The 27,168-nt window shown below is 41.7% G+C and overlaps 1 protein-coding gene across 4 annotated transcripts in view; it reads right to left on the bottom strand.

The window, feature by feature from the left end:
* The window catches only part of NSMCE2 (NSE2 (MMS21) homolog, SMC5-SMC6 complex SUMO ligase), a 213,861-nt gene that overhangs the window by 132,724 nt on the left and 53,969 nt on the right, over window positions 1-27,168 (bottom strand). For all 4 annotated transcript variants that reach the window (XM_027063925.2, XM_027063924.2, XM_053208210.1 and 1 more), the window contains one exon: window positions 14,805-14,958. In XM_027063925.2, coding sequence (XP_026919726.1) covers window positions 14,805-14,958 — 154 coding nt within the window. The remainder of the gene's footprint in view (window positions 1-14,804; window positions 14,959-27,168) is intronic.

Genomic DNA, 27,168 nt, shown 5'->3' on the forward strand with positions numbered 1-27,168 from the left:
ACTCCCCATGACTTATTAATTAAACTGTCTTATTCAAGGCAACAAATAACTTTATAAATGAGCCCAGTTACCCTGGTAATCTTATCTCCCATGTACTTACAGTCTAACTGGATTACCTGCTGGTCTTCATGCCCTGTGCCTCTTTCTACTTCATTTCATGGCTTACAGTATTTCCTTGCCTGGTAATGGTGATCAGACTACATATACAGTATCTCTATTCCTCTAAAATTTAACATGATGAAACATTTTCTAAACATTTAATTTTCTGATTAATGATTTCACAAATCTCAATTGCTTCCAAATTCCAAATATCACTGAGAAATATCTTTGCATATGAAATGCATTTACATTTTGGATTATTTTATTAGAATCGAGTCCCAAAAGAACAATTACCAGCAAAACATTATAAAATCTTGACACACATTCTGTGCCTTTAATACTCAGTTGACAGAGTTGTCTTAAATCACCATTGTGTTATCAAAGCTTAGCCTGATCCTCAGATGTAGTTGGTGTGTTTTATTAACTACAATGTTGGCATGTATAACCTAGAATTCTAAAACGCTCCTCTCAACCTTCTGCTCCTTGAGGACCTCCTCTTCTCCAACTCTGACCTCCAGCCTATGCAATTATCAGAATTCAGCCGTAGGCCATTGGCCCTCAGAGCAAAGCCAAAGAATAGTTAACTGCTTCTTAAAGCTTGGAATTCTGAAAACATAATAATACACTTTCTATTTTCAGAGGTGGGGCTATGGCAGGACTTGCTAGTCAAGTCAACTGAGTCAGCCAAGATGAGAAAGTTAATGTATTTCAGTCAAGTATGTCTGTGCTGGCATGTACTATCACCCAAAGCACTGCATAGAGAATATTTTATTTAGGGGCGCCTGGGTGGCTCAGTCGTTTAAGCATCTGATTTCGGCTCAGGTCACGATCTCACGGTCTGTGGGTTTCAGCCCCGCGTCGGGATCTCTGCTGACAGCTCAGACCCTGGAGCCTGCTTCAGATTCTGTGTCTCCCTCTCTCTCTGCCCTCCCCTGCTCACGCTCTGTCTCTCTCTCAAAAATGAATAAACATTAAAAAAAATTTTTGAAAACCCAATATTTTATTTAAAAAAAATTTTAATGTTTATTATTCTTCAGAGAGAGACAGAGCACAAGCGGGGAGGAGCAGAGAGGGAGGGAGACACAGAATCTGAAGCAGGCTCCAGGCTCTGAGCTGTCAGCACAGAGCCAGACGCGGGGCTCAAATTCACAGACCACGAGATCATGAACTGAGCCGAAGTCGGATGCTTAACTGACTGAGTGACCCAGGTGCCTAGAATATTTTACTCTAAAGGATTGTTTTAATACCTCTTCAAGTATCAAATAATAAATCGGGTCTTTTAGTATTGGCTTCCACTCTGCACACTATTCAAACAAACAATGAGCATATTTCAAAGACACCATAAACTGCTTCAAATTCTTCTTGTAAACAACTGCATGTTCGAATCCTAATTTTTGATATCCAATATCATTGTCCAGATTAAAACTTCTTTCAAGATCCTATGTTATAGATGTGCACTTATCCTACCTTGGGGAAGACCCCCCCCCTCCCCGAAGTCAGTGATATCTGCATTTAAGGTAGAAAGATGGATTTGTCCTAAGCAAGTGACAAGAGACAGAGACGGGGGGCGGGGGGAGAGAGAGGGAGAGAGAGCAGAGAAAGCAGTATCCTCCACAAAGCGACCAGTGAGCGTGAAAGTCCGCAGGTAAAAGAGAACACAATACCCTCTGGAGATGGCAAGTGTCTGGATCAAAGCGGTGAGCAGAGTGGTGAGAGAGTGAACAGAAACCTGGTGCCACAAGGGTCTTTTTATTCTGGAAGGCTCGGGGAGTCTCCAGAAGACCACGTGGCAAACAACCATGACCCTATCTTAGGATGATCCATCACTCTGGCAGAAACTGGCAGAAGGCAAGTCTGCTGCAGGGAGGACGTAGGAGGCTGAGAGTCAAACTGGAAAGAGGGCAGCAGTAGCAGTGGGAGAAGAAATGGAGAGAAGACTGGTAGAGGCTTTTGGGAAGGGGACTAGACAGCACATCTGTCTAGGAATAATTCCTATTCCTCTCTTTGTGGAAATAATCTTTTGCTTTAGGTAAATGTAAAATAAAACCACTGTGCTCTGAAGCAGAAAAAATATATACCTAAATAAACTACCACTGTATTTTCTTGGCTCCACATCAACAAATGTAAAAAGCATCATTAACTTAATAATGTGTGAGGAGGGAAGTCAACGCTACCACATAACAGGAGAGAGGGCTGTGAAGGCTGATGGTCAGGGAAGGAATTAAAAGCTCTAGAGTCTAACTTGGAAATTTCCTGCTTTACGCAACTAGAATGAAGTCAAAGAATAGCCCCCACTTCCCTGTCCCCCAGCCTCCTACCCTGGGGGTGGGGGGGGAGAGAAAGAAAGTACTTCTCATCGGTGAGCACTCAGTGGTGAAAGTGGGTGAGAAGAGTTGCCAGGAAGTCTGGGAATACCCCCTTGCCAATTGGCAGCCACACTTTGGACCCAGACTGCGGTCATCAGCCAGGTGTGCTAAAGCAATCTGGGTGAAAAGGGACACCACACCTTGCCCCATCCTCCCATTCCCAGGACCAGTGTGGGTCACAGTGTCTGCTGTGGAATATTTGTTCCCTGGAGAACATTCACTCAATGCCCCAAGTATATATAAAGCGCTGGTCCCACACTGGGTGCTATTCTAGGCACCAGAAATGGTACCAGTCAAGGCAGACAAGGACCTGCTCTCACTGAACTGACATTCTAATCAAACTGCATGATAAACACTAAGAATTACATAGTAAAGAAAACTGATTAATGCATCTGACCCTGGGATCTTTATTATCATTATCTCTTTTTGAGAGAGAGACAGAGGGAGTGTGGGCAGGGAAGGGGCAGAGGAAGCAGGAGGGGAGAGAGGAGGTGGGGGGGGGAGAGAGAGAGAGAGAGAGGGAGGGAGGGAGGGGGAGAGAGAGAGAGAGAGAGAGAGAGAGAGAGAGAGAGAGAGAGAGAGAATCTTAAGCAGGCTCCACACCCAGCATGAGCCCAAAGCGGGGCTTGACCTCAGGATAAGATCATGACCTGAGCTGAAATCAAGAGTTAGACGCTTAATCAACTGAGCCACCCGGGTGCCCCAGATCTTTATTATTTTACCTAAATAAATAAACAGACCACATTTATGCTGAAAAACTCTACTCAACATTTTTCATCAACCCTCTAGCTCACTCTCTTGTTTCTTCTCCAAAGTTTGCATGTCAAGCTCTAGGCCCTGCAATCACAGGTGACCAGGTTCCTTTTTCTCTCACTCCCGAGACATTAATTATTTCCCTATGTTCCTCGAACCTACCACAGTGCTCTGCATATAGGAGGTAACTGTTTACTAAAAAAACAGAATTTAAAATAAGTCACTGGGTGATCTATTAAAAAAAAAAAAAAAGCTAAGTAAATAGGTTGGCTCAAAGAGCAGAGCCAATTTTCTCCAGTTAAATCTCATGTGTATACATAAAAGAATCCCTAACACAGTAAAGGAACATGCAGCAGTTAGGGAAACTTGCAGCTCTATAACATATGCTCCATTATATTTGTTCATAACGAATGTATTTCACCAGACACAGGGTGGTTCGCTACGTGAATAGCATCTTTCCTTACACTTCACTCCCTGCTTCGCTATCAAGAGATGGCTGCCAAAACCAATATTGTACTGAAAAGTGATTTGTTACCTTTTCAACATGTTTTTTGTTCACACCCTTGTCAATGACAGAATATTACTTAACTACTAAATAGTCTAACAATATTTTATCTTTCATTTAGTCTTTTAACACTTTAACAAAGTGACTAAAACACTCTGAGCTTGCTTCCTTGCATTTCAGAATTTATGCCAATTGCTAATAACATAAAACGTATATCCTTTAAAGTAAAAATTATTGAAGTAAAATGCCATTAAGCAAGTTTAAAAAGATCAGGTTAACTAAAATATGGGGAGTATTTTACAGTTTATAAAACACTTCCACTTTTCATATTTAAATATGATTTAATCCTCACACAGCTCTGTGAGCTAGGAAGCATTATTATATTACTCATACTTTACAGAAAAGTAAAATTCCATTGATCTGATTAAAAAAACACAAACTATCACTTGGTTGAGCAAGAATCTGAATTTCTATTTTCAGATTCCAAATTCTAGATCTTTCCATGGGTTGGATAGTTTCTACCCTTAACACTGTTCTCAACATATCTAGGTGACTAAATACATGAGTTTAAGAGTTAGCAAGAGAATACGATTTCCTAACATAAACTTTAGCGAATGTAAGGACAGTACTTAAAATACACAAAAATGATCATTATTAAGGCTATCAATTATGCACATGAATAGATACCTTTCAGAACTACTAAGAATACAAGGAGATGCTAGCAAGGTGCCAAAGATTAGGCTGTAAACCCCATGAGCACCAGGACTTGTATTTCTTGTTCACTGCCCTATTCCCAGCGTACTCAACAAACACTTGCCGAATGAATGAAGAAGTATTAACATGGAATACAAAAGTGAGGCTTTCAGATATAGAAGAATGAATGAAGTTAATTTATATTCAAATCCAGGAGACCAGGTGCCATCTAAGTCGTTAGGTTATTCCTGAGTAATCTGTAGGTAGGTGCCTATAACTATGCTGTGCACATACGGCTCCTGCCCTGTAGGTAATAAACTGTGTGAGATCTAGAATTAGAAGTCAGATATTGAATCCTCTAGAGTGCCTGATTAACCAACCTTTACTAGATGAGTTATTTTCAACCCTGTCTGTACATTATTAGCATGATACCTGGAGAACTTAAAAAGAAATGCCTGGAGAGCCCTATTAGATACCAACTAAATGTAAATCTCTGAGGGTGGGGACAGGCTGATTTTATTTTTAACGTTCACATTTGCTATGATACCCAGTGACAGGTAAGTGCCATTACTATAAACCAATGGTTCTCAAACTCTGGTGTACAGGAGACCTGGAGGGCTTGCTAAGATTAACCCCACCCCCAGAGATGCAGATTCACGAGGTCTGGGGTGGGGCCTGAAAATGTGCATTTTTAATAAATTTCCAGGTGACCTGGATGCAGGGCTGAGAAGCACACCCTGAGGTTGACTGCTGCGCACACCATCTACAATGTCTCTGGAATTAAAGAATAAATGTAAGGGATAGGTGAACAGAAAGACATGAAAAAATATACAAAATTTACATATTAAAAGAAGAACTTCATGCTCAATACCACTGATCATTAGAAAAACATAAATTAAATCCATGATGAGATACCCCTACATACTTATTAGAATGGCTAAAATTAAAAACAAAACCCAAATAACCCCAGTGCTGGTGAGGATGCACAGCAAACACACCTCTCCTGCGCGGCTCAAGGGGACACAGGGGGGTTCACCATATTGGAAAGCAGTCGGTCAGGTTCTCAGAAGTTGAACGTGCACTTCCCATACCAGCCCAGAGCCCCATGCCTGGGTATTCATCCAGGAGAAATTAAAACTGGTATTCCCATAAAAACCTGTACACGAATGTTCTGTAACACCTTGATTTGTAACGTCCCCAAGCTGGAAACAAGTGAAATGGCCTTCAGCTGGTGACTGGATAAATAAACTATGATACATGCATACAGTGGAGCACCAGTCACAGTACACAATGCAACCAGCCACGGATATTAACAATACTGTGGCTGAATCTCAAATGCAGTCTGCATTTGAATGAAAGAAGCCACTTAAATGGCTGCATATTGTATGATTCCATGTATGCAACATTCTGGAGAAGTTAGAACCATACAGAGAAAAAAAAGAAAAAGAAACAAAAACAGTTACTGCCAGGGGCTAAAAATGGGGCGAGGCTTCGACTACAGAGGGCCGCCCATTGTGTCATTATACACGTCTAAACCACCATAAAATGGAAATGACTGCAACCTCAGGAAATAATAACTTGACAAGACAACTCTTTTCTTAAGTATGATGTACGTCGTCCCCAGGACACATGATTTGGTCCTTCCCCATTCTAGGTTCAGGCTGCTTTCTGAGCATGGACGGCATCCCACACTCTCAACGTAAGCCACCAGGAGGAAAAAACACCCAGGGCTCACAGTTTGTGTTTAAACTTGCCGCTGACTCATTTCACCCTTGATAACTGAACCTTTCTCTCCTAATAACTTTAATTATAGCCATGTCTCATCCTAAAGCTTCCCTTTTCCTCAGGAATCTATTTGTTAGCCTTGTGACCTCCTGACTGTGAGACACTGCGTAAATATGTCACCTCCAGGATTCAGTCTGCTAAAAACAGAGCCTGCATTTTTAGTGCATTCCTCCCTCGCATGTGGATATCGTGAAGACTAGGAGAGATGATGTACGGGCACGGGGTTACTGTCGTGATGCTTGAAATAAACTTCATGGAATTTGTTCTAAACTTGTAAGTACAACAAATACCCTATTCCTCTCTGCCGTAACACAGCAACTATTCACACCGGAAACGGTATCCTTAGGCACTATTTCCTGAGTGTATTGCCAAAACCACAGGATCTGGAAAAGGAGGACCCAGGTCTGAATCTCACTACGTAACGTATTTTGTGACCTTGAGTCAACTGCTGCCCTTCTGTGAGCCCCACTTCAAGTACCTGTTTCTCTAGGGCATACTTTGAAGACAGTATGAAACACATAAATAAACTACTATAGAATGTCTGGTATGATTCCCACTCTCTGACCTCTGCTTGGTAGACGTGACCAAGCAAGAGACTCACTCTCAGCTGGATGAGGCAGATTCCCCCAGTGTCCTCAGAGTACAGCAATGCAGATCGATGACCTGGGAGATTCAAACAAATTGTTCACTACCCAAGAGTCTTACGACAAATCAAATCTTCAAGAGATAAATGAAACGCTTGAAGGGAGAGAAAAACCAAACAGGCACGTGTCTTAAAGAGTTAGTGTGGTACGCAGGGAAAAGAACACGGGTTTTGATGTCACCCAAACCTGAGTCTGAATTTCAGCATTTATGATCTGAGGGAAGTTATATTACTTCTCTTTGCACATTTTCTAATCTGTAAAATGGGTATAGTTATCTTGTAGAGTTGTGAGAAATAAATGGTAAGGTAGACAAAGTATGCAGGTACCATACTCTATGCACGGGTAGGCACTCAAACAATGCTTCCAGTTATGCATTAACTCAACAAGGAATCATGAAGTATCATATACATCAAGCTCTTTATGAAGCGTGCCTATCACTTCGACTATTCCTATTTTCCAAAAGGACTAGGGCAAACCTAAGGTGAAGGCAAAGCAGATGGTGTCTTTACTGCTCCATGAAAAGAGCATTTCTCACTGCCAAAGAGCTCCCTGAATAGCTTAGTGCCCTGATTAAAACACCACAACAGAATCAATCTGATTTGAATGAACCTTTTTTCCTCACTCACTCAGTTATTTCTTTGGTACTGAAAATCCTGCCTTAACGTAAAACTTCCTGGAAAGTAACAACTCTATGAAACAGGAGGAGGAGGAGGAGGAGGAGGAGGAGGTCGGCTACACCTGGCCCTAATGCTCTCTTTTTATCCCTGGCGTCTCTTGTCTTCCGGTTCCACTGTTTACTAGCTTTGTAACCCTGGGCATATCACTTACCCTCTCTGAAGCTGCTTCATCATGAAGATGGGAATGGTACCGCTCAGCTTCACTGATGCAAGTAAGGATGTACGGGAAAGAGAAACTACATGGGTGGGAAACACAAAGCAGAAGGGAAGAGAGACACAGAAGGGAGTCAGACAGACACTGACTCAGAGAAGAGGAAGAGGGAGAGAGGCAAACACACAGGAATAAAAAATTTGCATAGCACAGAAATCTCACTCAATGAGCATAAACCCTTAGTCAGGCATGTAATCCAGCCTGAAAAAGTCAGTCTCTGTTGTGAAACTTATGATTTTTAGCATTTCCCACCAATTAATGGTCATCCAGCAAGTAAATGGGAATGGCTTGATCAATATCATCAAGGAAAACATGAAGACCAAGTGAGGGCCACAGAGATGATAAAACTGTCTAAGGAAGAGCCAGCAACTTAAGTTTTCATTAAATGCTTAAATGTTCTAAGCAGTCACACTTAAACTGAGCCATACTTAATTCCTAAGCATGGTGCTACCTGACACTGAAAACTGTGTATTAGCATATACACCATACGTTTGCACCAGTAGGTAAACGGATATGCACACAAAATCATTTATGTTGAATTTTTGAGCAATTTAAAGGATTTTCCAAGACAATATAAATTGCTAACCTTTGCTCATTTTAGATCCCAACCTTCTGAACGCTAGCTGTCTTCTTATTCGCTTCTTTACTGATGAGGTATTATTGAAGAGAAAAGGTGTGTTATCATCACAATGCCTTCACTAGGGTCTGGCCCTCTTTTTCTAGTTGAATAATTCAGTTTTATAAATATTAACCAACCTCTGAGTATGTGAGGAGCAAAAGGAATATAGGGAGGATTAAGCAATTCCTGCCTTGAAGGGTCCTGGGCTCTTGGTTAATGGCAGGCCAGCAATGCACACTGTTTCGATAGGTGGTTATATTCTATCATATGACAAAGAGATTTGTGCGTTGAAGACTATCAGGACTGAGTCAGGCTGGTCAAAACTTTGCCCAGTTGAAAAGCACCCAACATATTTCTAGGCACAGCCAAACATTTTGCCTCTTGGCACCACCTTTGTTCTCATCTCTTTCCTTTCAGGTTTCAACACTCACACATGGCCTCCCAGCTTTCGAAATTGCTTATCTTCTCTTTAACCCCACTGTTCACCTGCACCTGCTTAAGAGCTCACAGATCCCGCCCCTCCATCCACAAAAATCTCCATTTGCTTTTCAATAGAACCCACCAGGCTTCTATATACTCCCAAATGATGTGAAATGCACAACCTGGCCTTGACAACAAAACCACCCCCTTCTCTGAAGAAATCATAGTCTACTGTTAATTGGCCAAATTAAAGCTGATGTTGCTCGTCAAGGGCCTAACAAAGCACTGAAAAATGGTAGTATGAGAAGGTAAAACCAATGGTCACAAACCGACAGTTTTGTTTGCACAGTGTTTTAACAACTGGTAATGGAAAAATAATCAGTTGAATTTCTGGGTTTCCCCAGATAACCTCAGGATCTGGCCACAGTGGGTCCTCACCTATTATTCCCAGCAACAACAGACAGGCATGCGTGGCAGGTGTCTCCTTCAGATAGGGCATAAGCTCTCAAGTATTTGATGGTTCTCCTGAAGAGTCTTGTGACCGTCAAGGACCTGTGCTGTAGGTACCATGTGCCCAGACATCAGGCTGGAGTTCAAGGACTAAAGCAGTAAGCAAAACATCAAAGTCCCTACCCTTGTGGAACTGCATTGTGGTTTTGACAAGATATAGAAGGAAAAGGAACGCAACCCACTAGGAATAGCGAAGTGAAGGTATTCTAATGTTCCTGAGGAGCTCCCCATTCATGGCAGCCCAGGTAAATCCTTCTATGACGTGAATGGTCGCTCACTATTCTATCAGCTTTGGTAACTAAATTAAGTGTGTTAAAGTGAGGGTACAGAGTTGATTTGTGAGTCCATGTAATTACAAGATTACAGTATAAAATGTCCCCATCACTGAAACAATTTCTAAGTTCACTCGTGGATTCCATGATCTCCACACCTTATATCCTACATCCTCTATGTGGGATATACAATTCAGAAATACATCTAAATTTCTGGTGAAGGTCTTCAGATTAGTAAATGTTTGCCTTTCCTCTAAGCATTTCAATGTACCAATAAAATTACATTTCAGATTAGATTTTTTAATACTAAAGACCACAGATTCAGTCCATTCTACTTTTGATCACAAAGTGAAGACCTTATATTTCAAAGGTTTCTAAATATCAAATTATTGTCTAATGTCCTCAAGTTCTGCCTGGCTGAGCTGCACTACAAATCCTCATGCCTGCTAATTCTAGAGCTGGTGAGTGAATAAAGGATGGCAGGAAGATCGCTTGATGACTTGAGGGAAGTGTCCGTACAGGGGTACTGCACATTCTAACTAAGTTCTCCTGATGCAAAAGTGCAGGAAACCAGGAGTTGGAATAGTGAAGACAGTTTAAGTAAAAGCATCAAGGAAGAGAGAAATCGCCTGAACATATTGTTTAGATAAATGAAAATCACTTTACTCAAGAAAGTACAGTCACGTCTTCCCTAAACCAAGTCATATTGCTGGGTTTCACAACTTGGGTTAATTAACAACCTGATTCTCGTTTAGGGAAATGGAATCTTTTTTCTTTGGCATTGTTCCCTAACTCAGTTATCATCGCCACTACCAAAGGTAAAAATGATCGCCGATCAATCTTGATTTATATGCCTCCAAGAATTACAACTAAGAAAAATGGGCGGCACCTGCAGGGAGGCCAGGCTACGCATTAAGTGACTCAAACCCAGGTCTTCTAGCTGCGAAGCTCATATTCTTTCCACCATGTTCTACTGGCCCTTTCTCAATATCAATAATAAGTGAAATCTAAAGCAAGCTTTCAGTTTGCCAAGATCCATTATCGCATTAGATCTTGGTAATAATCTTGGGAAGCTGGGACAGACATAGTATCTCTAATATACAACACAATGGGTCCCCAGGTATGGTATTTATAGGAAAATCTGAAGTTTAAAAAAAAAAATCCAAACCAAAAACCTACCCTTGTTTCTGACTGTGGTTGAAATGTTTGTTTTGGCAGAGAGAGAGAGAGAGAAAGAGTGTTGGGACACTTGAGAGTGTTGGGACAGGTGAGGGACAGAGAGAAAGGAGACAGAATTCTGTACTGATAGTGTACAGGCTGACATGGGACTCGATCACACAGATCATGAGATTATGACCTGAGCTGAAATCAAGAGTCGGACACTTAACCGACGGAGCCACCCAGGTGCCCCTGATTGCAGTTAGACCAGGGGTCTGTAAACTGTCCAAAGAAGTTGTATCCGATGCCTTGTAATATCCTTAAGACATAAATAACTACTAATAAAAGAATTACTGTGTGCAGTGTAAATATGTTACCTTTTGAGTAATCGTATCTTGAAATGAGTATGGCGTACCTGTTATGTTTACATTCTCGGGACGGCAAATACCAGATTTTTGTACTATCTCTACTCTTTCCCACCGTAATCCTGGGCCTGAACTCAGCCTCTGAATCTTTCTGAACATACAGCTCCACGTAGCGCCTATCAAATGACTGGCAGTGTTGTATCAGCCATACAAATAAAAGCTGCATTTTCCTAGTCTCACTCTCTCCTATATTGTACAGCAGTGGTTTCTTGCATTTTTCTTTGCTTTTGATTTGTTATTAATAGTTCTCACATTATTTCACGTTTTCATATATTGTCTTCTCTGCCTTTTATTTATCTCGGAGCACCGAATGCAATCACTTATATACAGCAGTCCCTCGAAGTGTTTTGAACGCACCTAAGACAAATGTGTGGTATTTATTGGAAAAATCTAAAGCTAAAACAAAACAAAACAAAACAAAAAGAAAACAAACACTCCCTCCCCAAAACTGTCCTTGTTTCTGATTATGGTTTAGACCAGAGGTCAGTAAACGTTTTCTGTAAGGTGCCAGGTAGCAAACACTAAAAGCTGTTTGCCAGATGGTCTCCGATGTAACTACTCAACTCTGCCATCATAGTGTAAAGCACACACAATGTGGAAACGAGTAAGTGTGTCTACATTCCAATAACACTTTATTTTGGATGCTAAAACCTGAATTTTATGTAATTTTCACATGTCACAAAATATTATTCTTCTCTTAAATTCTCCCCCAGCAACTTAAATATGTTGGCAAAAAACAAGCATTCTTGGCTTTCAGGACCTAGAGAAACAGGCAGGCTGGACTTGACTCACAGGCTATAGTTCGCTGACCTCTGGCCCAAATTTGTGGTTCTCAAAATGAGAACTTCGGGTGGTCTGCACGATCCTTTCAGCAAGTCTGACTACCGATGTGTGAGGCCAGATTTTCTTTATAGGCTTCAACCCAAACAACGTACCACAGCGGACTGAATGCGGAAGCAAATGCAAGGGTCCAGCTGCCTCCTATTAAAGCCACAAACTGAAGAGATTTGCAAAAATGGAAAACAATTTCACACCTCTCACTCATTTTTCCATCATGTTTGGAAAATACATGGTTATATTTCATAATCCTCCTTACGGTAACACGTTAGGGACTTATCACTGATTTTTAAAACAGATTAGTATTTTTAAGAAGGACTCAGTTTTGATTTCTAACGTGATAAATGTCAATAAGCTACCACCCATGTAATAAACAAATGCTCTCCGGAGACCCTCGGTAGATTTTTTAAATGTAAAGGGATCTTGAGACCAGACGGTTTGAGAACCAGCTGCCGAGCCACAGCTGGGTTAACTTACTGGCCGCGGGGTGCGGGGAGGTGGCTTGCACGCCACTTCCTCAGACCCCCTGATTTCAATCTCCATCTTGACTTGTCCCCACCAAAGGGCTTCCTGGCGTTGCTGTGATCGGGTCCCCACTCGGCAAAACTGAATCCCACGCAATTTAGGTTTGTGTAAATAAAGGAGGTGAGAGCGTGGTGGTGATTTTCATGAAAGGACCCTTGAGCTCTGTGCAGACCAATAAAACTGTTACAGCCTTTACTTTGCCAAACTAGGCAACTTGAAGCAAGACTCTCTCCCTGGCTTGTAGTTTCCAGTCTTTATAAAAAAAGAAAAAAAAATTATTATTATCATTCCTTCCCTTCAGAACATCTCTCAAAACAAATATTCACTGGCTCCTGTATAAAGCCTGGTCCCTCCGACTTGGCTCCGCAAAAACTGTGGGCTCCCGATGCTAATGAGCGTCCTCACAGCAGCATTAAATCTAAAGAAACAGAATCCATCGCCCACGGTGCTACTTTGCCAGCACTAATAACGCACTGAAAATCGCATTTGCAAGTCGTGTGCGCACATCTTTGAGAACACTTGAAGAGGGCATTGATATTTTGCTTGCTCTGTCATTTGAGATTTAAAAAGAGTATTTTAGGAGAAACAAAAAGGGAAAGTTGTCTTAATTCCAGTGTTACGTATATAGGGGAACCCGATATAAGGAAGCATTTCTTTCAGTATAAGTCTACTTTGTCTCAAGTTTAAAGTTTAACTGTCTATCCAAATGATGTGAAATACTGCCAGCCTTGGGAAACCACCCCCAACACCATCCCCTGACCATCTGAGAGAGAATTAAAGAAATAATAACCACGATTCCAACACGTATCATTTTGCTGAACTGCACACTCTTCATTATAAAGTGCGTCACTGTGAGTGTACGATTCTACAAATCTTTACAGCTATCTCTTACGGAATAATACTTTTGTAAACAATAACAAAGGAGGAAGAAATTTATATTTTTGGATATTTATCCTTCACTATGTATCATAAGATACCTTTTTAAAAAAAATCAAGAATTTTTGATCTTGATTATGATCGGGTAATTTGTCATTATTGGCTCCAAGCAGAAAAATGAAATACATGTGGCTACTTTGACCAACACCAAAAACTGAAATTCACTAGCATCTTTAAGATCAGAAAGACACTAGCAAATCATTATATTACCTGTTTGGGGGATTATTACCCATTTGGGGGAACCACGCAATTTATATTAGAAGGATTTTGGTAGCTGAAGAAGAAGAAAATAGACTAAAATGTGGAGAAAATGCTTACTGTTTAAATCCACATTAAAGCAAAAGTCTCATCAGGATTGCAAAACATTCCAAATTGTGAAACTTAAGTTACTTGTAAGATAGACAAAAGTAAAGCTGCTTCCTCAGTCATTTTTTGAGATCTCAGCATCAATTTAAAGAAAATGCTTATATTTAAAAGAAAGCTTATTTCAAAATAGGAATCCCTACACTCAGTACAAATAAGGACATGAAGTAAATTTACATGCCCTACCACAGTGCTCCAGCCGTATGCAAATGAAGGTGATGGGAAATTAAAGTTTACAAAAAAGTTATTTGCTTCCCTATACGATTCTGTAAGGAATAAAAGAGTCATGAGCCGAAAGCAATGACAAACAATGCAAATGCAAAAACGATCAAATTACATAAAGTTGTTAAGTGGATTAAGCGGACAAAGAGGAAAAGAAAAGGACGGATGTACTTCACTGTACAGAAAAGACAGATTTCTGTCAAGTACCGTCTACAAAATTTTGGGATAATGAATCACTTCTTTTCCCAATCTCGTTTTTAAATCAAAATTATGTTGGAATCCAAATCGCGATCGCATGGCATTAATGCTACTACGAAGACAGAAGGGATCAAGAAGATTCTGGTCCACAACTGAAAAGAAAAAACTAGTCTGAGAAAACGGTGCTACTACTCCAAAGCAGCAAAACCAGAATCAAACTGGTTATTGTAAAGCATGGCACAGCAGTTTAAAATTTGAAAAACACCATTGCTATTTTAATAAGACAGTTCCGTTTTAATTTCCCAATTCCTCTCCCCAGCAGTGGGACAATACAGTGTAACCATGTCTGGCTGCTGGGGGATTTTCTTAGCACTTTGTGGAAACTGTTGGCTTTCAGAAATGGACAGGCTGATTTGAACCAAAAGTCAGACAAAATACAGAATTGCAACAACAATAAAAAGCAATTTAGAAAGAGGATCAAGCCAAGCAGATAGGCAGACTTTATAAAATCAGTTTTCTGGGGTGGCGTATCAGGTCAGTTCCTTAAATTCAAAAAGCCAAACCAAAGCAAAGCATGCGGACTTACATTGCTTCTTCAGTTCTTTCAGCTGTTGTTTAAACTGTACAAATTTTGCATTATTTTGAAAGTCTGTGTCACAATTCTTATTCTGTAAAGCCAAAAATTTCTTCTCCACTAATAATTTTAGATCTGGTATCTTCTCTGGACGTTCTTCTTTTACCTGAGGAAGACAAACAACACAATTGCCTTCGTTTAAGGTTAACAATGACACCGTTTTGTGAACATTATTTTCATCTCATTTCATTCAAATAAAAATACAGTGAGGTAGAAAACACAATCCCAACAGAACCAGTGAGCTTGGGACTTGCTCCAGAACAGATGGCCGGTAAACGGTTGGGGAGCCATTCATCCCATCTCCTCATCACTTTCTTAAACCCTCCCTCCAATGCCCGACTAACCTCCTGTCTCCTGACAACTACTAGGGAAAAATCTCACACCAGAGCAACTCTGTGCCCTCCAACGTCAAGGGAACCTGGGCCTCATGGCTTCCTCCTTTTTGTCAGGTCTGCTCAGTCCCCTCTCCTCCTCTTCTCTGGCTCTCTGTCCCAGCAGGAGAGAGAGGCTCCTACTTCACAAAGAAGTTGAGGCTTTAATCTTGAACTTTGCCATCTGCAGCCACAAGGAATAAGTGTCCCCTGTTCTGTTCAAAGCTAAACTGTCAATCTATCTTCTTTTTGTTCCCCCCCAATATTTTACTGTCAAACTTCCAAACATGTGGCCAGGTTGAAAGAATTGTATTTTACCACTCATCTACCTCCTAGATGCCACAACTGACATTTTGCTATGTTCACTTTATCACCATAGCGATCCATCTATCTGTTCTTTCCATCCTTAATCTTGCTTCAAGTTCATTCCTAATTTATCTTCACGTCTGTCAGGCCACACCTTCTTTCCCCCAAAACCTCTGAATTGGCTCCTTACTCCCCAATTTAACAGACAAACTCCTCTAATCCCTGCCCGCTCCGCTCAGGTACTTTCTCTTCGTAGTCTAGCTCCTTGGAAAAATCATCTGTACCCACTGTTTCTAGTTCCTTGACCTCAACCTTTAGCCACTGCCGTCAAGCTGCTGCCCCCGCCCCCCCGCTCCCCACCCCCTTCACTGTGACTGCTCTTCTTTAGGCCTTCATATTTGGCTTCCTGTTGCCCCTGCACCAAGCAAAATTCACCAAACTCTCCCTTGCAGCCCAACTCTCCCTTAAGCCCAACATGCCTTAGACTTTTACCATAGCCCCCTTAATATTCGACTGCATTTATTTTTACATGTCTACTTCCCCTAACAAAATGCCGACTCTTTGAAAAATGTGTGATTTATCACTGCGTTTGCCAGCACGTGGCATGCAGTAGATAGTATTCAATATATGTACTCGACAGATTTCAAACAAATTAATCTTACATGCCCCAAATATACTTCCCCACTAAAACCCACAAATGATAGACTTAACTGACATTAGGAGAGCATACAGGACAATTTCTAAGCTGGAAGATAACTCAGAGGTCATCTAACCTTGATGTCTACCTTCCTCAGTTTCATAAGTAAATAAAATTATATAGAAAGAAGTTAAATGACTTGTTTACTATAATCCAGTTGGTTGGAGGCAATGTTAAGACTGCAAATAGATACAGAAAATTCTTGCTTTTGGTTCCAGTCCATGGAATATATTCATCTCTCTGAATCTGAGTATCAACTAGTGTGAAGTCAAAAGATTACCTGTAATTTATCTGTTTCAATTACCCTTTGTCATGGAAAAAAGAATTATATAATCTTCTTTTGTTTAACTGCTATGCACTTTAATTAGCTAAAATAAAAAAATGAAAATTAACCATGAAACCAAAATGCCTAAATGTAATTTATGGTACAGAGTGTAGAAACTGTTTTCTCATTGCATGGGTGATATTCAACCAGTGCTGGATCCATCATCAAAGAGAGCTGTGAGAAATATGGAGAGGCTTTAATGACACATCTTATACATAATTAAAAATTTTAAATAAGTCCTGTACGGCTAAAGAACCAATAAAGCTCAGTTTGGAAAAGAGAAGGTAGGGAGGCAGTTTAACAATGCCTCATGTCTCAAGAATAGGAGATGTTAGACATGTGACTAGCTATCCTCTACCTCTATAATGGACAGGACAGGATGAAACAAGTTCAAGACTGTAGCATGAAAAGTTCAGAGTAGATACAGAAAATAAATGACAAGTTCTCAGAAAAGAATTATAGTCTTTCTCTCTGGATTTATAAAATAAAATGGACTCACATCCACCTGAGATGTGAATAGTGCTATTATAAGCAGGTATAAAAGACCTTCTCAAGGTCTTCTCTGGGCTGAAATTGTTATTTAATCTGGGGCAATCAGAGCAGAGCTGAGCAGATGATCAGTAAAGGCAAAAGTTCTTTTCCAGTAAAGTCTCTAGCCCGCTCAACATATTTAATGTCCTTAGCCCCATTACCACCCAAGCAGAATTGCTGGCTGGAAGATGGGGGCGGAGAAGATGGAGAAAGGATAGGCATTTTGAGATCGACAACATGGCGACCTGAAATAGGACTAGGAAAACCTGAATAAGCCAAATTTCGTGATTCAAAATACTCATTTTCCCCAAGGCCAGAACCTCAATAGAACTGCCGGAAAGCACATAAATTCACTGCAGCAAGTATCTTCTCTGGAAATGTGATGCTGCGGTTGGCACAGCTATGCGTGGTAGAGAGAACTTACTGGGCTCTGGCAATCAAAACGAGAGCCTGGAAAATACCGAACTCCTTATCTGTTTAAATCAATGCAGTGAATGGGGATTAAGGATATTTTTCATGGACTCTTGCTTTGTTTGTATCTTCAAGAGAAATATGTTGCACAGTCCCAAAATGAGAAGGAAAGAAGCCATTCTTTGGGTAGCTGATCGTAAGTGTAATCTAGTCTGAAAAAGGTAAGGATGGCCCTCTTTCCCCAGGACAAATCCCAAATACTTCAAAGAAATGTGACATGGCAGGAGATTTTACTGGATCCTTAGTCCATTTCTTTCCCGAAGATCAAGTCCCTTGATGTAGGACTTAAAACCTAAGTGAATTAAAAGACACTGGGTGTATTAGTTTGCTAAGGCTGTCACAACAACCTACCACAGACTAGGTGGCTTCTAGGTAGAAATTCTTTTCTCACAGATCTGGAGGTGGGAAGTCTTTGGCTTGTAGATGGCCATCTTCTCCCTGTGTCATCTGTCACATGGTCTTCCTTCTAGCTGTCCGTGTCCAAATTCCCCTTTTTTTATAAGGGTACCAGTCACACTGGATCAAAGCCCATGCCAGTGACTGCATTTTAACTTAACTCCCTCTTTAAAAACCCATCTCCAAAACTGTCATATTCTAAGGTACTGGGGTTTAGGACTTCAGCATATGAATTCGAGGGGAACGCAATTCAGCACATACACTGGGTTAGTAAATTTCTGAAGCAGAATTTTTTTTAAACACCTCAGAGATTATTAATCTTTATGCCATTATAATTTAAAAACGATAGGAACTACCGAGAGGTAAACTTAACAGATACCATACTTACATAATGGGAATTTGATTCTGCCGTCGGGAGAGAAAAAGTCAGGTTTTTATTCACTCACTACCCACTGCCCTCTTCACTATTCAGTGAGTGCCTTCCATGGGCTAAGAACTGTTGCTACACTGGAGAGAAACCAGAAAAGTCGATCAGGAGCACGTGGTGAACAGCTCTGAAAGTGAGACCTGGCCTGATGGCAGCAGGAATGACAATTTTAGGAGGTCTTAGGGAGTAAAGTAAGAGTACCATAAGAAACTTTTTTTTAATCACTGCTGTAGTTCAAGCATATAAGATGCACTTCAGACAGGGAGGGGGGAGGAAGTTACTGCTGTAGGTTGACTAATGGCAGAGGGGCTGACAACCGGACCGCATCACGATGCCATGTTTAAAGCACAACGGCCAAGTCTTTTTGTGAGAGCGGTGACTCCAAGATATGTAGCAGTTAATATGGGCAACCAAGGAAAGGACATTTTCTTGAGGAAAGAAGGGGCAATCCTGAATGTCTGTCTGAGTGGAGAGATCTGGTACACAGCGGGAGAGGCATTTTAAATGAGGAGATGGGAGCAGAAAGAAAAGAGACGCAAAAGGAATTCTAAAAGAAGCAAAGAAGAAAACCAGGGGTGAGGAATGCCACAGAAGAAAGAAAAGGGAAAGTTTCCTTGACAGAGAGATGCTCGTCCTTGCGGGAAAATGACGCAAGAGAGCTCAGGTAAGATAAGGTCTAAACAGAGACTGGACTTCATTACAAGGGATTTTGTACCCTGGAGCGGAACGATTTACCCATCTTAGCCTATCAGCCTGTGAAGCTTCTCTCAGGCAAGGGCTGTTTGCCTGGGGTCTAGCGCACCTCCTGTTGTATAGTAGGTGCTTGAAAGATGTTGAGGAACAAGTGAACTATGGGGCAGCCAGATGATACTGTCTTGAGAGGAGAAAAGAGATTAAGGGAGTTCTGCGTTAACAGATGAACTGAAGTTCGGCAGTAAAGGAAGAGAGAGATGCGAGTCGATCATGGGACAGATGGGAGAGACTCCTTTATTTGCATGGAGGTTAAGAGTAGCTTGAAATCAAAGTGACATAACGGAGGAAAAAGAACATGTAACCCGGGATCAGACAGATCTGAAACAACCCTACATATGGATCTTGGGACAATCCTTCCAGGCCTCAGATTTCTCTTACCTCTGAATTAGGAATCAGGAACACCGACTTCAGTGCTGTGAGGATTAATTAAATCATGCTTGTGTTTAACTGTGGCACATTGTGGATGTTAAAAAACTTTTGTTCTTTTCCTTTTACCTCTGGCATACAGCCTTGAACATGTTTGTGGGCTAAGGGGGAGGAGCCAGTGGGGAAACATAAATCACAAGTGCTAAGAGAAAGCAGGTAACAGATTTAAGAAAATCATTCCAGTACAAGGGCAAAAACTAGAGAGGAAGCAAGACCAGCTGGGAAAGCAAAACCACAGCCTTTACCAGGTGTCATAAATGCCTACAGGGCTGGTCAAGCAAAGATCTGAGGAAACCCCCAATAAAGGACAAGAGGAAGTGGTGAGGACCCTGGTAAGCAGACAGTACAAGCCCCAGGTGAGAGGAAGTTGCTACACAGCTCCAGATGTCTGTGGCCCGGTGACAGAGCAAGTCCGAGTTTTTAAAGAAAAATCAGAAATCTAGATTTTTGTGACACATTTTCTAGTTTTCAAAACAATGCATAGTCCAGACAATACATCAGCCTAAAGCCCACGAGTTTGAAACCTCTATTTAATGCAGAGGAGACATTTTAGCCATAAAAATAAAAGTACTTCTGCGATCCACAATATTTAGGGATCCAGTGTAACTCCCAGATTTCTACCTGAGGGATGAAATACGATCCTCTCAAGCAGGACAGAGAATAATGGGAGAAATCATGAAGAAGAGAGGGGGAAGTAAAGGATTCCATTTTGATATGCTCACCCAAAGGATTTATGATTAAAAATGTGGGCTCCAGACTTGAGATTAAATGTGACGCTCTGCTACTAACTGAATGACTTTGGAAAAGTTATGAAGTGCATCTAGCCTTAGTTTCCTCACGTCTAAAGAGAAAAGAATCACAGTATTTGCCTCACAGTGTTTTGAGAAAAATAGATGGAAGGAAGCAATGAAGCAGTGAGCTGTCAACCACAGAGAATACTCAATAACACACACTCAATACTCAATATTCAATAACACTCATTACACATCTATCTTCGGGGTGCCTGGATGTACAGCTCAGCAGCTCAGCAGCCTGACATGGAAACACCACATGGAAGAATCACTGTATAGATTTTAATAGAAACCATGGAAACAAATAGGGTTACCAAGAAGACTGAATAAATAGAAACAAAAAAGGACCAAGGATAAAACTATGAGAATACCACATTTATGGGGCAGCTAAAGGAACCTAAAAAGAAGGACAAGAGCTAAGATGACAAACAAAAGAAAATCCCCCTGAAGTCCAGGAAGGAATTTCAAGATCTGTCAAATGCTACAGAAAAGTCAAGCTACATAAGGATTGAGACTTGCCCACTAGACCTGGTGACTTGGTCACTGGAGACTTTAGCAAAAGCAGAGACATGCACAAAGTACAGACTCTGAAATATGCAGACTTTTGTTCAATTAATTGTTTCAAAAAGATGGAGCCAGAACAGGAAAAAACACACAAATACCCAGAAGTTCCACAGGCTCTCCAACTAACTGCTCAGTTTCTGCTCAAGATCACTTGTGAATGTTTAGCTACATTTAACTGGAACCCAACACTCCTGTGACTGTAATATTTCTCTGTGTCAGCAAGGAGAAGGCAATCAATGAGCTGTTAACAACCAAGTTAGGTCTCTGGTGACTCTTTCCCTCATGAAGAGGCTGACTGTTTCAGGAAAAGTGATTACGGTAGGAACAAACGGCAGGATTTCATCCTTACCTGTATCATTTCCAACATGCTTTAACATAAAATTTTAAATATTTATAATATACCTCATTTCTTTCAAACAGTATTATATACATATGCAATTACTCTAAGTATGTCATTTTATTGCCCTAGGGCAAAGTCAAGGTTTCCTCCTCCTCCAATTATCATTATTGCCTTATAGCTATCATTTCACTGGGAGGGGAGATCACAGGAGCTAAGGATATTAATGGGCTGAGTCATTCACACACTTTTGAATCATGTGAGAATCTAGTATAAAATCAGTCATTCTTGTAACTAAACCAAGACTCAGATGGATTTACTCTCCAAAACAGCCACTGTTAGATGTTTGGCTCCCAAAATAACACATACCTGATGGTTTACATTTTGGAAATCACATAGCCCTTAGAAGTTTATTATGTGTACACAGTCATGATAAGCAATTTGTTTTGTGTTCTGCTAGGTGCACTAAGTACTCCAAGCTCTAATTCACAGTCCGCTTGATCTAAAGCTACGAGACCTGTTTTCATGCTGGGAATCCAGAGGGAATTGTCTCACTTGGTCCTCAAACAAATATTCAACAAATATTTACTAAATCCCAATTGGGTACCAGGCATTACGTTCAGCACTGAGACATTTATGGAAGTTGGCTCACACTTATGACACATCACCAACCTAACTGGTCATGCACAAGGTAAATTTATATAGGCCAATACTGTCTCCATCTTTATATTAGCAAAAAAAGCTTGGTAAAGTTTTTATTGAAAGGCATGTCCAGGCCAGGACACATTATGCTTTCACTGGGTATAACCTAATTGCACGTACATATGGAGATACACTATATTTTTCTACAGAGTTTACTATACTATCTTTGCCCTGTTTGAAAAAATATATTTATCATAGACACTAATGATGACCAGCATGGATTACAGCCTTCATCTCATGCCAGTCTCTGTTGTCAATTGCACAATCTGCAGTGAACTCGGTTGGACCCAATTATTTGTAGTTGAGTGAGTTTCCTAGTGCCATTATTCAGTTTGACTTCTGACAAAACGCTTGAGAGAAAATACTTCCTTGTTGAGCATTATGACACATCGAATGGACTCCATGGTTCGCCAAGGTGTTGTAATACACCGTTACTGAGCAGCTGCCTACCAGGCATGGGAACATCTTTCCTCCTTCAAGGCTTTCAGAAGAAGTTTCAAAATGGAACTTAAACATGTGTGAGAGAGCTGTTGGTCTCATTCTAATGGACCAGTCCTGCTAGGATAGTTGTCTAACAGATGGCAGCTGAATGAGGCAACTTGCCATGTGTGTGCATCTGTTACTAAACATTTATGCTGTTGAAAATTACTCCAATAAATTTCTCATGGCATCTTTCCCACCATAAGATTATGACCAACGGGAATCACTTATTTATTTATATGGGATGCAGCATTAGATTCCCATATGGGGGGCAGAGGGGAACCACCCTCCTAATTTTGCCTCTCAAGTATTTTTTACTTTTTGCTTTATTTTTTGGGCAGAATTCATGTGAACATGCATTATTTATTTATTCATTTATTCACCCATTCAATAAATATTTACTGAACACCTAACCACACGCAGGCACTGAGCTGGGCACTGGAGATGTGACAGTGAGCAGACTAACCTGCACCCTGCTGTTCTCATGCGGTTTGGGATTTAATGGAGGAAACAAGCATTATTCAAATAGTCAAATACACTATCACCAACTGTGATAAGTGCTGTGAAGGAAACGTATCAGATGCTGGGAGAGCATGTACAACATGAATTTTGAGGACATCGTTTTCACGGGCAATGTTTTTAAGCACTGCGCAATTTAAACACAGGTCATGTGGAGGGGAGGGGAGAGGAGGGGGGGACTCATCTCAGACACTGCGCTGCACAGCACCTTTCACCGGAGGGGTTCAAAGCTTTCCATACACAAGTGTCATGATCCCAGTTTCACAGATGTGAGGAACGGACAGCTACCAGCCAGCTACCAGCCGTTAAGCATCTTGCCCAAGGTCATGCTGAGTCAGTGACCAATGGTTTGCATTCATTCAAATCTCCTTTCAATTTAATTTTGCTTTGCTTGTGCCTCCAAGTAACAATTAAGAATGAACTTTTACACCCCATCTTAATTTTATGAAGACATAGTTGATTTCAAGCATATATCCCCAACCTTCAGTGGCCATTTGTCAGTTCTTGTATGAAAGACACTTATTCTGAATTTGAAATTGCCTTTCTTGTCCGCCACGCCTCTGTCATCCACAGAATTACTCAATGCCTTATTTACCTTTATGGTATTTCACTCAGGATTTTGTAGTGAAAAAAGTACAGCAATGGCTTGACGCTAAGGTGATTTTTCTGGTCGTACCAAGTACCCCATGATCCAGAAAGACGATCTTTCAGAATGCTAAAGCATTTACTGGAAATTCAGTTCCCGTGCTACCTGGGAGACAACACCTCATAAGGTCAGAGTAATGTCCCACAGGATGCTTGTAACCAGTGAATAATATGTGACATTCGTTCTCTAATAGCCAGAATATGTGGGCTAGGAAGCAGGGAACAAGTACACATCTTCTCCCCGTCACCATACCTAATGACCAACTTGCAGCCCCCCCCCACCTCCTATGGCTGCAACTCTAGTTCTGCTGGTTTAACAGTCTCAGTACCCAAGAGAAGAATGATTTCACCAAGGGACTCAACAAAGCCTCCATTGATTTGGAAGCCTAAACTGCAACCTAGCAATTCTGAGCTCCTTGTGACACTGAAAAGACAGACAGACAGATGAGGTTACAGAACTGGTTGGAGCAATGAATCTTGATTTTCAAGGGTAAAGAGGATAGCTGCTCCAGAGTGAGAAAAGAGAGGTGTGTGTCGGGGACCTGAAATAACTTCTGGTCTTGCCATTTCTAATGGTAAAAAATAACGGAAGTCGTAACTAACTCCATACAGGCAGGAACACAGATACCCCAGGAGTGAAAGTTGACGTGTTCTAGTCAGATAAAAACCTACAGTCAACTGTGAGCTGGCTGCGAACAACGGGAACATGGAATGGGTAGTGGAGAAAAGGAGTTAATACCAAGAAGTTATGGGTTCAGGACTAATGGTAAAAGCTAAGACAGAAGTGTCCCTTCATATTTCTTCCTTAGTTTGACACATACATATTTATATTTTAAACTAATTTCTCCCTTTCCCCTTTTCCTAATATTTTAGAAAATGTAAGTTGGTGGTGAGGTGCCTGGGTGGCTCAGTCAGTTAAACATCTGCCCCTTGAGATTGAGCCCCATGTCGAGGGTAGAGCCTGCTTGGGGTTCTCTCTCCCCTCTCTCTGCTCTTCCCCCACTCATGTGTTCATGCGTGCTTTTCTCTCTCTCTCTCTCTTCAAATAAATAGATAAACATTAAAAAAGAAAAGTTGGTGGCTCACTAGTTATGGAGTACCAGAACACAACAATAACACACACAAAAAATAAGTGTGGCCCAAATATCCTGGACTTGCAAACAGTAACTAATAAGATGTTTGACCGGTCCACCTTTGGGGGAAAGAGAGCATGTGAGGAGAGACAGCTGCAGTATGTTAGTAGGGCATATTTTGTTATTGTTCCTGCTGTTTGAAAATTTAAGTCTGGGAGAAAAGTTAGGTTGAGCAGCTAAGCTCACTGGTCTAGAACCTTTCGAATACTTTTCCTATGTTTGGGGAATGTCCCACCTTATGAGAGATACCTCACTGGGGCTGGAACCCCAAATTTGTTTTCCTGGCCTCCCCTGCAGTAAGAACCCAGATGTCATGATGGCCCTTGGCCTGTGGAACCTCAATTCTTGAGAATGACATGAGGGAGTTGAATAGAAGGTGCCAGCCTAGCCCCTGGAACCAGATTTACCTAGAGACAGAACCTTCCAACCTCAGCTCTGCCTCCCACTAGCCATGTGATCTTGGGCAAGTTACTTAACCACTCAAAAACCCGATTTCTTCATGTACACTCTAATCAAGTCAGAGGCTGTCATGAATATTGAATGAATTAATATATTTAAGGAATTTGGAGCTCTGAAATCCAAAGACAGTAGCCACTGGCCGCAGGTGGTTATTTAAATCTGAATTAAAATTACACAAAATTTAAAATTTAGTTCCTCAGTCACACTGTCACGTTTCAAATGCCAGTGGCTGGCGGCTACTTTCCTGGACAGCACAGATCCGGAACATTTCTACTTTCTATAGGAAGTTCTACCAGCACACGATGACGTACAGAATACGTCCCGGACAACAATCAGGCAGGGTGGGGTAGGTGCCCTCATCTATGACGGGCAGTCAGGGAAGGCTTCACTGAGAAAATGACATGAACAGAGACCTGAGGCAGAGTAAAAGGAGGTGAGGTGACAAGTAACACGGAGGGAGGGTGGGACAGGTCAAAGAGGCCAGTGTGTGTGGCCTTTCACCCCTCCTCTGAGAGATGGGAAGGCTTCGGCAGGAGTGAGGAGATCTGATTGCCTGTTTAAAGGATCACGCTGGCTGTTGTGATAAGAAACAATTTGGGGGAGGAAGGGCAGAAACAGGCCGCTGTAGTCATCTATGCAAGGGTGACGATGGCCGGATGAGGGTGACGGCAGCAGAAGGAGCCAAGAGGTGGTCACATTCTAAATACATTCTGAAGATAGAAACAACAGAGTTTACTGATGGGCTGAGTACGGGCTGAGAAACAAGGAAGTTGGGACAACTTTGGTTTTACCCTGACTGAATGAAAGAGTATAGCTGTCATCTTCTGAGGTGGAGAAGTCTGGAAGGACAGCTGATGTGGGAGGAAACACATGAAGAGTTTAGTTTTGGAAGGTTGAATGTGAAACGCCAGCGGGAAGGAAATGAAGTGGAAACGAGAAGACAGCTGCATACGTGAGACACGGTTTTGGAGAGAAGGCGGAGTATAGGTACAAACGCTACAAACAATGATCAAGTACATGGCGTTACAAGAGCACAGGAGAGAAATCCACTTGACAGACAGAAATCGGGCCCTCCAAGGAGGGCTTCCAAAGCGAGAGAAGAGCACTCCCAGTAGAAGGAATGATGTGTACTGAGGCCAGAGGCAGGAGAACATTCTAAGAGCTAGCATAAAAGAATGGTAAAAAAGGAGACTAAGCAGGGGAATATGTCAGGGAAAGACGTCTGTATTCAATCCTGATAGTAGTTAAGGAATAACTGAAGACGGTAAAGCTGTGAAAAGGGCAGGCAAAATAATGAAAATGTCCAGTTTAGAAAAGACTGCTTGGGCTACTAGACAGAAAACACTGGAAGACGGCACAGCTTTGTGCAGCAAACGCTCCAGGGGAAACTGAAGACCGAAGACGGGGAGGAGGCCGGTGAGCTATCTGCGAGTCGGTCAGGTCTGGAGGCAGGCGGCATGCTGGAAGGAGCTCGGGGGAGGAAGGACGAAGAGACGCTTTGTGGTGTGCGAAGCTGGGCGGACGCCATCGCCGTTCACCAAGCTACAGCAGCTCAGAAGATCGGGGGCCAAGTTCTCCCCGACGCAGGCTGAATTTAAGGAGCCCGTGTAAAGCGGGGATGGCAGAGAGAAGAGCGAATCTGTCTGTGTGATTTTCAGACGAGTGCCCGGCGCGGAAATGAGGATTCGGGCCTCAGCAGCAGGCAGACGACGATTCAAGTTACAAGCACGGATGTTCTCTCTCTCGGGAAGAGAGTGTAGTATGAGAAAAAGGGCCCAAGAACAGGCAGAATACAAAGATTTAGTGGGCGGGGAGACATTCAGGAGGGTTCACTAAGGAGACCATGGAGAAGTGGCCAAGGAGCTAGACGGAAAGAAAAACAGCCGTGCGTGGTCATAAATGGAACACAGCAATTCAGCAGGGAGAGGGTGTCCATAGCAGAGAAGTCACGCGAGGAACTGACTGAACAATACCCACCGGATT

This window comes from Acinonyx jubatus, chromosome F2 (assembly GCF_027475565.1).
Source record: "Acinonyx jubatus isolate Ajub_Pintada_27869175 chromosome F2, VMU_Ajub_asm_v1.0, whole genome shotgun sequence".
Classification (NCBI taxonomy): domain Eukaryota; kingdom Metazoa; phylum Chordata; class Mammalia; order Carnivora; family Felidae; genus Acinonyx; species Acinonyx jubatus.